Below are 13,963 nucleotides of genomic sequence, written 5' to 3'. Positions count from 1 at the left end.
TTGGCCTGGAATCAATTGATCTTCCCAGTTTTCAAGAGAAGCCAGAAATCTGGATTTTTTTTTTTAACAGAAAATATCCTTTCAACTAAGTGGAAAAATGTTTAATTTCAAACACCACTTGTGGGATGCCAAACAGAACATATCTAGGAGACAAATTCAGGTCAGGTCAGCCCACCCACTTTCAATCTCCAGTGTAAGGTCGAGAACAATAATGTGCAAGGTGTTAGTCTAAGTAGTTCCCATGAATGAATTAATTTAATCCTTACAACTATGAGATAGGTAATATTATTCGCCTCATTTTACTGATGAGGAAACTTGTTCAAAGTCACTAGACTAGTGGGAAAGCTGAGATTCAAAGCCAAGTGAGTCAACCATCTAGAGCCTGAGATCATAGTCACTATGTTAAACTACCTCTCAAGGGGCAGGCAATGGTCATGAGTGGCCTTAAATTTTATCCAGTCAAACCCCTCAGGTGTACCAACAAGAAGCCCAAAGCCTAGAGAGAAGGGACTTAATTTGGCCTATGGCACAAGGACCAACAGAACTGACTTCTCCTGACTCCCAGTCCAATCCCTTCCTCATCTCATTCTACAACAGGGAAGTGATCTGAGATGAAAGCTATCCCACAGGCAGCATGCAGAGTGACGTAAGAGCTTTTCAGCTAAGTCGAAATCATGATAGAAGGAGCCTTATTATGGAGCCAGTCCCAGAACTGGCCTTTGCCACCCACTTTAGTCTACCACTCCCCAGGAACAAGTGCCAGCCTGTCCCATGTCCAAATTTAGGAAGTTACTTCCAGTGCTGGACCCCAAAAGCTGGAGAGCAATACTGGTGATACTCACCAGGTGAGGGCGTTGAGGATGAAGGACATCATGGACAGCCGGCCTGGAGGGGTGGAAAAGCCCAGGATCTGAGGGGGAATCACAAATGGAAATATGCTGGAAGTGACTTGGCTTGGTAGAGCTCCAGGCTCCAGGACCTCCCAAGGAAAAAGCATTCATCCCAAAGCACAGAAGACAATAGGCCTCTCCATCAGTGTGGCAGCCTATTTCCAACAAGGTGCTTTCACAGACATCCACTATGGTATCTTATATGACTCCAAATAGCAGCCAGGAAGAGACTTACAAAGGAGAAGCCAAAGTCCAGAGATGAACATTAAGTAACTTGCCCAAAAGTGATATCATAATTAAAGAAAGAGTAAGGACTATTACAGGGTTCAGCAAACTGGTCCCCTACCAGTCAGACATCTAGTTTTGTACGTAAGGTCTTATGGAAACGCTACCACACCTATTTGCTTAGTACTGTCTCTGGCTGCTTTTGCACCACAGTGGCGTTATTGAGTAGTTGTGACCTAAAACCTTTACTATCTTGCCCTTTAAGAAAAAGTCTGCCAACTCCCGGTCTATAATCCAGGTGGTATGCATGAGATGACTCTTCAACAGAGCCCAGGATTTCCACAGGCTCTTCCCAGGAGGACAGAGGCTCCTAAGAGGCTACTTCTGGGCACCTGATATGTGTGCAACTTCCACCACTCTTGATATAATGCTACTGAATACCAAACATCTGCCCAGCATTGTCAGCTTACGAAGGCCTCTGACTCTAATCAACTCCTGTTATCCTCACAACCGCCATGCAAAGCTATTTTTATCATTACTGTTACCTCTTTTCAGATAATACCTTGCCCAAGGGCCAAGGGCTACACAGAGAGTAAGCAGCAGGAGCATTCTAGACCTCCTGGCTGAGAAGTGTGCTCATTACCATTCACCACAGCTGCTTCTCAGATGCAACCATCTCATAACCCATTACTTCAGAAAGCACTTTTCATCTTCCTAGGCACCTCTGGGGTCTCTGGGCCTCATAACATTTTGCTGAGAATTATTCCGCCCAGTTTCCAGGAGAGAAAACAGGCTCAGAAAAGTGAAGCAACTTGCCCAAAGTCCCATGGCTAGTACATCTGGACCCAGATTGGACGCTACACCTTTCTGAATCCAAAGTACAGGCTCTTTGTGTTACAGTCCACGACCTCTCTGCTACTGCTCTCATGATTTTGCAGAGGGGAAAACTAGAGTTCAGGGAGGACAACACTTGCCCCACATCATAGGGCTAGTAAACGGAATTTAAACAGAGGCCGGGGGTAGCCCCGGTGGCTCAGCGGTTTAGCTCCGCCTTCAGCCTAGGGCATGATCCTGGAGACCTGGGATCGAGTCCCACGTCGGGCTCCCTGCATGGAGCCTGCTTCTCCCTCTGCCTGTGTCTCTGCCTCTCTCTCTCTGTGTGTCTCTCATGAATAAATAAATAAAATCTTTAAAAAATAAAAAAAAAAACAGAGGCCCGATTCCAAAGTCTAGGCTGTTTCCATTACACCTCCATGAATGCTGTTTTATCCACCCCCCTCTCCAATATGGCACCTGAGAAGGTGAGGCCCAGGGAAGTGAAGTCACCTTCTCAGAGTGTCAGAAAGGAGATGCACCAGGTTGTTCATAAGGAACGTAGGCCTGTTCCTTATGATATCCAGGTCCTTTCCTTTGTACTAACAATCTGCCTCGGTGTCAGTGGTTTCCTCTCATGGATGGGGCACCTAAGGCTCAGAAGGATGAGATCCCTTTCCCAGGGCCACAATATGAGATGGTGGTCCAGCCACGGCTAGCCCCCAGGAGGGTCGGACCACAACACCCCCCCCCCCCCACGAGGCCCAGACGCCGCCCGCGCCGGCCACGGGACCCTACCTCGGCGTCGAACATCTGGTCCAGCGAGGGGCTGCTGCGCACCAGCCCATCCACCAGCGCCAACCACAGGCCGAGCGAGCCGTAGTAGACGGTCTGCATGAGGACGATCTGCGACAGGATCAACAACGGGTCCCAGACGTAGCTGCGGAACTGGCCCGCCATGCCGGCCCGCAGGGCCCGGCCGCCACCCGGGGCCTGGGTCAGCGCCGCCGCGCCATGGAGCCGGGGCCGCCCCGGCACCTGCGAGAACACACGCCGGGCCTCAGCCAGCCGGCCGTCGCCATGGCAACGCCGCCCGGCCCGGGAGGAGGGACCCGGACGGAGGGAGCGAGCCCATTCCGGGAGTGGGGGGCGAAGGCGGGGTCGGACGGACCCATTCCCAGAGCGAGGGGAAGTCCTGCCCTTCCGGCTGTTCGGGCCCCGCCCGTCCACAGGCTCCTTTGGGGTTCACTCACCGGTGACGGACTCGAGGGTCGAAGCGTCCGAGTGCGGCCCAGCCTCACCTGCTAGCCCCCAAGACAGCGCCGACAGACGGGACCATGGAGGAGAAGCCCTAGCGGCCTAGAGAGGCAAAGATCCAGCGACCACGGCTCCAGCCGCGACGGCGTAGGAAAGAAGCGTTTCCGGGGATGGCGGTGGAGGGGGCGGGGCAGAGAGCGCGCAGGCGTGGTGGGCGCAACCTTCGGCTGAGCCTCCTTAGACCCCGCGGGGAGGGGGCCGCCGGGAAGCGGAGTCCGCACATGCGCAAGATGAAAAGTGAAGGCGAACGGAAGTGAGGCACGGGAGCCGTGGAACTTGCGTGCCCTCTACAGGGGAATCTTGAAGAAGGCGGCAACCGGGAGAGTAGGGAGAGGGGTGCGTGGGCCAGAGCAGGAAAAGATGCTTAGCAATGAACAAGTCGATAGATGTTGATTCTATTTCCTTTCTCCTCGTTAAAGTCCAGGATAAGGGGCAGCCCGGGTGGCTCAGTGGTTTGGTGCAGCCTTCAGCCCAGGGCCTGTTCCTGGAGACCCAGGATCGAGTCCCACGTAGGGCTCCCTGCAGGGAGCCTGCTTCTCCCTCGGCCTGTGTCTCTGCCTGTCTCTCTCTCTCTGTGTCTCTCATGAATAAATTAATTTTTTAAAATCTTAAAAAAAAAAATAACAAAGTCCAGGATAACTTTAAATGAACCTGCCAGCTCTTCCACGCATGACTTTGCCACTGTTTTCGTCTTACAGATAATTAAGGGTTGGAGAAGGAAAGCAACATACTGCTCCAAAGACACAGAGTTAGTGGAAGTCAGGAGTAGAATTCACGTGCCAACATCGCAGCACTGACTTCGTGCTACCGGGTGCCTGGAAGGTTTGGACCCATACGAATGGGATCGTCCCTGCCCTCTGACATAACCTGATTACTAGGAGGCAAACATCCTCCTAGTGGATCTTTGGGACTTGGAGCCCAAATGCATCACATGGGTATCCATTTATATTTGTATATACATATACATTTAAAATAGAAAAAAGGACAGGTGCTGAAGTCCTACCTGGAAGCAGGTTCTGACTGCCTGTCACCATGACTGTTTTCTCTCCCCCTTCTCTGAGTCCACATAGTGTATGTACACAGTCAGTAAATATTTGCTTAATGAGTCAAAACAGAAAGAGTAACAGCAAATTGATGAGTCACTTTATTCCTGCCCAGCCGACCCAAACCCCACCACTTCATTGAGCCTAGTCCCCCTTCTCCAGAATGGAAAGAAAGGAAGTAACCCATTCCAGGAAAAGAAGGTAGAGCCAATTCTACTAGCTGCGTGACCAGCAAGCCACTTCCTTCTTTAAACCCAGCTTCCCAGATTATGAAATACGGAGTTAGACAAGACTAATGTTTGCCAACATTCGATCTACCCTCCACTAATTAGTTTCCCGTTTAAACACTTATCAAAGGCACATGTAACTGCCAATCAGAACCTCTGAACGGCATGTGGTAATCGTATTATCACCTTGAGTTGATATGATTCCAGACAAGAGTAAAGAAACATGAGACTTTATTAAGAGTAAATAGGAGGTTTCCCTTATCATTTAGAAATCTTGTAAACAATTCCCAGGGACTCCAGTTTAGAAGTTATTAAGGCCCAAAGATTTCTGAGGTGTTTCCAGCTCAACCATTCTTTTAAGTGGCTCAATTCAGATCAAGAAAAATATGTTCAAATCCCTCTGGTCCACTGATGATTCATATGATCTGCTGTTTCTGAGAAAACATCTTCTGTTTATCAAATACGCACGTGATCTTTCATCTTCACAATCTGAGAACGTGGATATTATCCTTTTTTTTTTTAAGATTTTACTTATTTATTCATGAGAGACACAGAGAGAGAGAGGCAGAGACACAGGCAAAGGGAGAAGCAGGCTCCACACAGGGAGCCCGATGTGGGATTCTATCCCAGGCCTCCAGGATCAGGCCCTGGGCCGAAGGAGGCACTAAACTGCTGAGCCACCCAGGGGCTGCCCCTGTCTTTTTTAAAGTGAGGAAATGGAGACTCAGAAAGGGAGTGTGACTCTATGTAGGTAAGGGAGCTCATAAGCTGATCAGGGATTCAACCCCAAGACCCCTCATTCCAAAATGCAGATAACCATTCCTGAAGGGGGGGGGGGGGGCAAAGGCAAAATAAGTGGTGGAGTAGTGAGGAGAAGCTCAGGAAAAGTGCTTGAGGGTTTGACTTAGTTTCCGTGAGCAGTTTGGTCTTCTTTCCAGGTGCTGGAATGTTTGGTTCCTCCTGAGTCAGGCCCTTACTTGAGTCACAGCTGGGCCCATTGGGCTCTCCCCACCTGTCACCTCCCACAGACAGAAAGCCCTCCCTGTCCATTCTCCGGAAATGGAGAATGGAAAACTCAGGTAGCCTGAGACGTTAGGGCACTGAATAGCTGGGGTGTGATGTCATTCCTAGAGCCTGGAGCTCACCTCTGGGAAACTTCTGTGGACCTGCAGGACAGTCTGTTGCAGTTTCCTGTTTGCTGTAGGAGTTCAGCTCTTGAATTCCCACCTTTCCTAGCTTGGGAAATGGGGCATCATCCTCTGTCTTAATTTGGGTACAGCAAGGAAACCAAGAGCTGGGGAAAACCACAGTAACTCCCTTAGCCAACCTCCTTGGCCCATTTTGAGAATCTGACCACAGGAAGCCTGGAGAAAAATGAGTTTTGGGTTCAGATCACAGAGTCTGAACTAGGGCCCCAATGGCCTGCCATGTGACTTTGGGAAAGTCCTACGCTAGGTTTTAGTATGCCAAAGAATAAAATGAAGGAGGAACATTGGACTCCAACTTGCAAATGCAGTCCCTGGCCTTGTGCCATCTGAATCAGCTGAGGAACGTATTATATTGTCAGATTCCCAGGCCTTGTTGCAAACCAAAGTCTGAATCTCCAAAGGAGAATGCAGAAATCTGGATATTTAAAGAGCTCCCCAAGTGATTCAGAGGTATGGCCAACATTTGGTAATTACAGAACAAGATGATCTGTAATTGACCTCAAACCAAATCCTCCTTCTAAGAGAAAATTGCTCTGTGACCTTGCCATGTCCGTGGCTCTCTTTAGGCCTCAGGGTTTTTTTCCATCTGTAATCTGAGGGGGTTGGACTGGAATAGCTGATCTCCAAGGGCCCTTCCCACACTGCTGGGTTTGTGATTCCAAACTTATGAATGAAATTTTAAACTTTAGGTCAGAGACTGAATGACAAACAGCCACAAACTGGGACAAACTGTCCTCCGGGTGCAGAGAAGAGGAGTGACTCTGGTTGCTTGGTCACTTATGCCACTTCCACACTGAACTCCCACTGTGGGTTTGTAAGGTCAACTCTTGTGGAGATCATTTTCCAGATCTACCCCCCATAAATCCCTTGGAGGATGTCCTCATACAGGTCTGTGGGCTTTGAGCCCTGTTATATTTGAAACCAAGCCCTACTACTATCTTGCTGGGTGACCTTGGAGAAGCTACTTCATTTCTGAGTCTCTGTTTCCTTCTCTATAAAAATGGCGATGAGAATAGTGCCCATGTTATGGGTTGTCCTGAGGATCAAATATGTGCTCACCATGCTACCTGATAGGCAGCATCATGGAAATGTTAGCAATATTAATTACTGTTATTTCTTCCCCTGGAATGTGGGAGTGTTAACACCTGATCTCTCAGATTTATGGGAAAGATCTGGGTGGATGTCAAAAAGAGTGAGCCCAGTGCCTGGCACACAGTAGGAGCTCAGTAAATGCAGTATCTTCTTTTCTTAATCCCATCCCACCTGCAGGGTTCTCCAACTCCCTCCCTTTCTCCCTTCTTCCTTCCCTAGGCTGCCCACTCACGTGATCCCTTTCAGGGAATGTTTGATGAAAACACTTCAGGAGAGACACGTGTCTCCGGAACAGGTTATGCAACTCTGCGCTCACACTTTTCTTCGGAAACTCCATGTGGGAGGTTGTATTTGGCTGCCTGTCCTCTGCATGGGCTCTGGCCAGTGATTTCCTCTCTCAGAAGAGAAACTGGAGAGAAAGAACTCACCGTTGTCTGTTTCTGTTTTCTCCTTCAGACTAAGAACCCTTTGTTACCCAGCGTATTTTTTGAGAGAGAGAGAGAGAGAGCTAGAGCGTTGAGGGCAGGGGTGGAGGGGTAGGGGGAGAGGGAGAGGGAGAGGGAGAGAGAGAATCTTAAACAGCCTTCATGCCCAGTGTGGAGCCTGATGTGGGGCTCAATCTCACTACTCTGAGATCATGACATGAGACTGTATCAGAAGTTGGACACTTGGGACGCCTGGGTGGCTCAGCGGTTGAGCGTCTACCTTCAGCTCAGGGCATGATCCTGGGGGTCCCGGGATCCAGTCCCACATCGGGCTCCTTGCAGGGAGTCTGCTTCTCCCTCGCCTGTGTCTCTGCCTCTCTTTCTCTCTGTGTCTCTCATGAATAAATAAAATCTTAAAAAAAAAAAAAAAAAAGAACTCAGACACTTAACTGAACCACCTGGAGTATTTTAAGGGCTGTGTGTGCCTCTGAGGAACATTTGCTGAGTTACATACTGTGTGCTAGATATTTGATCTCGCTTGATTCTTATTTACTTTCTAAAACAAGATTGTAAATTGTAGATACAATTAATAGTCCCAGGAAACCAAGGCTCAGAGGAGGAAATTCAATGGTCAGTGCTTTTCTGCAAGTCGTCTCTCTATGGAGGGTGGATGCTGCCAGGGATTCCAGCAGGTGGGTGGGCCTCCGAGGGTACTGTTTCTCTTGAATAAAGAACTCTGATCCAGGGAATGGTTACCAGGTCCAAGACACCCCCCAGGAGGAAAAGAAGTGAGATTTTCTGAAAACAGTTGCTCTACTCCCTGGGCTTTTTGACTCTGCCACATACTATACTCTCTGCCTCTCCCTAGAAATGATTCCTTGCTCTGACTTGAAGAATTCAGGACTTCATTTTAAGAAGAAAAGCTGTTCTCTTCACCTCCCTTTTCATCATTCAATCAATCATTTGATAAATATTCACTGAGCATTTACTATGTGCCAGAAACTGAATAAAGTAAATAAAGAGGAAAAACCCTTGAGTATATGTTCTCATGGAGGGGAAAGACAATAAGCAAGTCAACCAACAGTGTAAAACTTCTCATCAAGTCTTGAGAAGAGCTATGAAGAAAAATGGAGGCCAGGGGATGAGAACAACAGAAGAGGGAGGGTGAGAGTGATTACTTCAGAAATGGCAGTCAGCAAAGACCTCTCTGAAGAGGTGGCACTTAAGTAGAGATGTGATAGAAGTGAAGGATGAAGCCAACTGGTATCAGGAAAGAACATTCCAGAGAGAAAGAACTCAAATGCAAAGCCCTGAGGCAGGAATGAGATTGGCATATTCTCCGAATAGCAAGGCCAGCGTGGCAGGAACAGGGAGCAGTGGAGGCCATGGCCATCTGCCCTAGCCCATGAATTTCCAGCTTACAGTTCATCATTCACCTTACAACACCTGCTAGGACCTGTGTGGGGTGCACGGGTGCAGTTAGGCAGGAGAGATGAGAAGAGGAAAGCAGATTCATTCATTCACTTATCCAACAAATGTATATTATTGTGTGCTCACTATGTAGCAGGTACTGTGCTAGCCTCTGGGTAGAGAAAACAGACTTAGTCCCTCCCCTTGGGGAGCTTCTGATCTAGCAGGGGAAATACACAACAAAGCCAGAAAACAAAATAGTGATTGTAGGAATACAAGTTGTAGCGTATGCTATGAAGGAAGCTAAGTGAAAGAAGTTGGGCAGGAAGACAATTTGGCCTTAGGGGAAAGTCTCTCTGAGGAAGTGGTAAAAGTAGTAGACCGTAAAGATGAGTGGAGTTACCCAGGGCAAAGATGTGCCAGGGGAAGGAGACAGTGTTTATCACAGCCCTGTCATCACAGGAGGATTCTTATTAATTGGAGGAGGAAACAGACCCATGGCGTGGGTGGATTGCCCGTGCCATAAGTCAAATGGTTGACGAGGCTTCAGCTGAGGTTCTTTGCCTCACTGCCCCATTTCTGCTACACCAGCAGCTTTTGCTGTTTGCAAAGAGCAGATTATGATTTCTGTGGCATCTAGAAAATGCACTATCTCCACCTTGACTGGCTATGTTGGATGGAAGCTGGAGGAAAGGACCTCAAAAGGGCAGGGAAAGCTGGGAGGAGCAGGAAAACACTGGATGTTGGTAAACTGGGGTTCAAAGCATCGCACTCTGATCTCTACACTGCGGTCCTTGGGCTGTAGCATGTGAATCCCATGGTGCTATGCGTCCCATGGGTAAGCGCTCAGATGATGGTCTCTGTCAGAGACACAGAGGAAACAGGGTGTTTGGAAGGAGCTCAGGGCTAGAAATCAAGGGACTGGGATTTAGATGAAGCTTTGTAACCTGGACAGCTCACTTTGCCTCTCTGAGCTTTATTTCCTCAATAATAAACTGGTCATAATAACACCAGCCCTGGCTACCCTCTAGGACAGTTTGAGGTATGTAAATACAATAATTTAGGCAAAATATCTTTGAAGAACAGTCTAGCACTCTGTGAATGGTTAGGATTGTTATCATTATCATCTGTGCTTTTCTCCAGCCATCAGAGTAGGGAACTACAGGGGAAGCACAAGCTTAGTACACAGGAGGTTCTCAGGGACAAATCTCTCAATCTCTTTTCCGGCATCTTCCTCTCTGCTCCTTTGGGGATGGAACACTTCGAAATGTTTTTGTGGGGACACCAGGATTCAGAGGTATTAACTTAGTTGACAACATAGGGAAACTGAATCAGAGAAAGCTGATTTTAATCCTGTATTCATCAGCTGTTGCTGCATAACACCCCCCCCCCCCCCATCGAATTGGCATGTATTTTTCAATCATGGATTTGCAGGTCAGCTGGGGCAGCTTTGTTACAGCTTTGTTGTCTCCTCTCTAAGCCTGTTTTCCCATCTGTAGAATAGAAGTAACATTACCAACTTCATGGAGTCGGAGTGAGGATGATGTTCAACACTCCCTTTGAACTAAAGATACCCTCTGTTCAGGGTACGTTACAAGGTAGGTGATGTTCACCCTCTAGGCACACTAGTAATCCAAGAAGCAGTTTGACCTAAAAATTCTCACTCTGGGAGACAATGCAGGCCATTGGCTACACCAATCAGACTGCCTCCCAAACTCAAACTAGAAAGAGAGTCAGTCAGTCAAAGAGAGAGGGGCACACATCCAGGAAGAAGAGACACCCTCAAAGACCACTCAGGTTTTAAGAGCTGGAGGTAAGGTGGCCAGCCCCTGGAATCATCTCAGTTCTTACATCTTCCTTTCTGTTTTAGTCTTTAGCTGTCCTGTATCCTTCCAAAAGACCTAAGCCCTCTTTTCTTAAGGAGTCTAAAGTGAGGCATGGTTTTTTGCAACTGCAGGAGCTGTACATACACAGAGAAGATGCATATAGAGTTGCCAGCCCAGAGCTTGGCATATAATAGGTCCTTAGCCACTGGTGGCTACTGTTCCCTAACCAGGGAGCTGCTTGAAAGCAAGGACAGTGTCTCACTCACCAGGATTTTCAATAAACCTCTCACATAGAAGATGTTCATCAAACGTTTACTGGATAGATGAGCAAATGAGTGAATGCCTATGTCTGAACCTGTAAGGACAAAAAACCAAATGGCATTCATTCATTTACCTATACAACACACATTTACTGGACACTGACTTGTGGCAGATCTTGGGCAAGATGCTAGGGATACATCCATGCACAAGAACATGTCCCTGCTCTCACAGAGTTTACGTCTGGTTGGGAAACACGATAAATAAGGAAAAGGATAAAGACATGATGTCAGGTGAGGAAAGTGTTATGACAAAACAAAATAAAGCAAAGCAAGGAGAAAGTGATTGGAGGGGGTGGGGCTATCTTTAGAATTCTTTGCCATCCCTCCAGTGGGTGCTGACTCACTGTATGGGCCTTGGTTTGCCTGTCTTACAATGGGGGTGCTGTTGGGATGAACAGTCTGGGAGGGTCCTTCCTTGTCCAGGGTTCCCAGGTTCTGTGGTTATGCAAGGCAGTGGCTGGACATTACACGGCCTCTGGAAACTCCAGGCTGTCAGTATCTGGAACTGGAGAGAGATTTGCATGGAATGAGGATGACCAAAGAGCATTGGCACTGTTCTGGGAGAGAGAGCCCCACGCCCACTCTCTCAGCTGTTCTGAAAATAGTGACATGATTATCTGTTATTTACTTTGTGTGAGGAGCTTTTGGCAAGAAAGCTTCCCAACTCAAGACTCCTAGAGGGAGAACTCTGTGATCATAAAAATGGATATCATTTATGTGGCGGGTGTTGTGCAAAGTACCATACTCTCAACACACGTGGCTCCCAAGCTACTAAAGAGAAACTGAGATGCAGAGAGGTAAAATGTCTTGTCTCGGGTCGAGGGTTATAGCCCCCAGATCTCTCTGACCCTGAAGCCTGTGCCCTTAATCTCCAACATAAGAGAGAAAGGGATATTTGTCCAAGGAGAGGGACTGATGGAGTGACAGCGATCTCAGGAGAAGGAGAGAGGAAAGCTAGAAAGAAAAGGTGAGAGGGTTTTGAGAAGCCTTCCAGGAGCGGAGGCATTTGATCTGGGCCATTACAGAAAGGATTAGTTGTAGTTTCTTGGGTTAGGTGTCTCTGGATGCGCCAGGTGTACACCCAGACTTGATTACCTTTGGCCTCGGAGGCCTGAGAAAAGGGACGGGGCAGCTTTACCCCAGTTATAAGCCAGATCTCAGCTCCTTTTTGAGCTGCCTGCTGACTCTCTGAATCACTTTTCTGTGCTCGAAAGGAAGCTGGCAGGAGGATCTGTGCGTGGCCCATGCCATCTTCCAGACTCCCTCTATCTCAGGGGCAAAACCAAGGAAGGGCCAGAATGTAGGGGGCATGGACTCAGTACCCAGAACTTCACTTTATTTCATCTTCCTAATTACCCCAAGAGGTAGGTCTTTTATCCCCCCACTGAGGAGCAAAGTGATCTTTAAACTTTCCTCTCACTGGTGAGTGCCAGAAAACAGGATTTTAATCAAGAATTTCTGGCCCCAATACCTGGGTGGGTTTTGTTTGCTTGCTTGGTTTTTGTTTTGTTTTGTTGTATTTTACTTCAGTCTCATGTAGGGGAATTGAGGACTTCAATTCAGTTCACCTTTGATTACAGCATTTTGTTTTGTAGGAGTCACAGAAGAACCCATTAAGACGTTTTAAAAGGCCTCAGAGTCTGTTCAAATAGTTTTTAACCTCTTGGGGATCAGGAAGAGAGAATCTGAGGTTTCTTGCCCCAGAAATTTGCATAGAGATACATAGGATATGGAAGTAATGATCATCCACGTTTCCCCTTGTCCCCAGTTCAAGAAGAACAGGGAAAAACCCTACAAATCTACAAATAACCACATTCAAACGTGTTTCATGCCTTCGGAGAGATTCTCAGAACACAGAGAAGGGGAAATTAATTCCTTCATTTCAGGAGCTTGGGATAGCTTTATCTATAAGATAGCTTTTTTATAGAAAGCTCTCTTATAGAAGAGCTTCTGGTGTCTAACCTGGTAGTATTTAATCTTTTTGTCAGTCTGCTTTCCAAATGATCATTGAACAACTATGTATTTCTGGCACTTTTTTTAGTTGACTGCTAATCCTTTTTCATAAAGAGTTTAAATAGTTGCAAAGGTTGCAATTTCTGATGTATTATAAATTCATACACTCAAAAATAGATGTTTATAGCATTCTTTTCATTATATACAGTTGAATTAAATACCTACAATTTGATACCTACAACCATCCATTTAAAAAATACATGAATGGGGGTGCCTGGCTGGCTTGGTGGGTAGAGCATGCAACCCTTGATCTCTGGGTCCTGAGTCTGAGCCCCATTTTGGGTGTAGAGATTACTAAAATCAATCAATCAATCAATCAATCATGAATAGGCTCTTCTCTAATGGAAATTTCACATCATTCTTTTTTCTATTCAAACTCAAATTTCCACTCCATGTTTCAGCACATAAACATTTTACCATAATTTTTTTTTTCACCCCTCTAGCATAGGGAGCTTGAACTCATGATCCTGAGATTAAAAGTTGAATGCTCTACAGACTGAGCCAGCCAGGCACCTAACCAATAATATTATTCTTAAATGCTTAAATAGCTTATTGATAGCACTATCATACTTTTCTGCCTAAAAAAATTACATAAATTGAATCATTATTTTACCTTCCACGACCTTACGACTAGGTATTCAAATTCTCTATCATTACAATTATCATGAAAACACAATCTTTTTAAAAAGATTTTATTTATTCATGAGAGACACAGAGAGAGAGGCAGAGACACAGGCTGAGGAAGGAGAAGCAGGCTCCATGCAAGGAGCCCAATGTGGGACTGGATCCCAGGAAGCAGGGATCACGCCCTGAGGCGAAGGCAAACGCCCAACCACTGAGCCACCCAGGTATCCCCATAAAAACACAATTGATCAAAGCAGTTTAAATATATTACAGTTTTTTGAAGTCCTAAAAGCATTTTTAATGGTGTTTTGGAGATAAAACTGAAATAAAATGAACTACATATATTTAAAGTGTGCAATTTGACATATGTATACACTGGTGAAACCAGTTCTACAAATTTTGATAAATAATTATTAAACAAAAAAAGTAAAACTGAGTAATGTTTCCTTCTCCATTCGTCCACATGGCTCTGGAGGGATATTGCTTGTGCAAGAATGAGACTTTAGCAATAATTTTATTTCTACTTTTAA

At 46.6% G+C, this 13,963-nt stretch overlaps 1 protein-coding gene across 2 annotated transcripts in view; it reads right to left on the bottom strand.

Annotated features, from left to right (window-relative positions):
* Positions 1 to 3,398, bottom strand: part of SYS1 (SYS1 golgi trafficking protein) — a 36,714-nt gene extending 33,316 nt beyond the window's left edge. The window contains exons 1-3 of one of the 2 annotated variants that reach the window (XM_072801207.1): positions 3,182 to 3,398; positions 2,727 to 2,966; positions 843 to 910 (exon numbers count right to left, since the gene is read on the bottom strand). In XM_072801207.1, the coding sequence (XP_072657308.1) occupies positions 843 to 910; positions 2,727 to 2,888 (230 nt within the window). In that variant the 5' untranslated portion in view covers positions 2,889 to 2,966; positions 3,182 to 3,398. The remainder of the gene's footprint in view (positions 1 to 842; positions 911 to 2,726; positions 2,967 to 3,181) is intronic. The other variant, XM_072801206.1, reaches the window with a different exon arrangement.
* Between the last annotated feature and the right edge of the window lie 10,565 nt (positions 3,399 to 13,963).

This window comes from Canis lupus, chromosome 26 (genome assembly GCF_048164855.1).
Source record: "Canis lupus baileyi chromosome 26, mCanLup2.hap1, whole genome shotgun sequence".
Classification (NCBI taxonomy): domain Eukaryota; kingdom Metazoa; phylum Chordata; class Mammalia; order Carnivora; family Canidae; genus Canis; species Canis lupus.
This window is presented reverse-complemented; position numbering and strand designations above follow the sequence as displayed.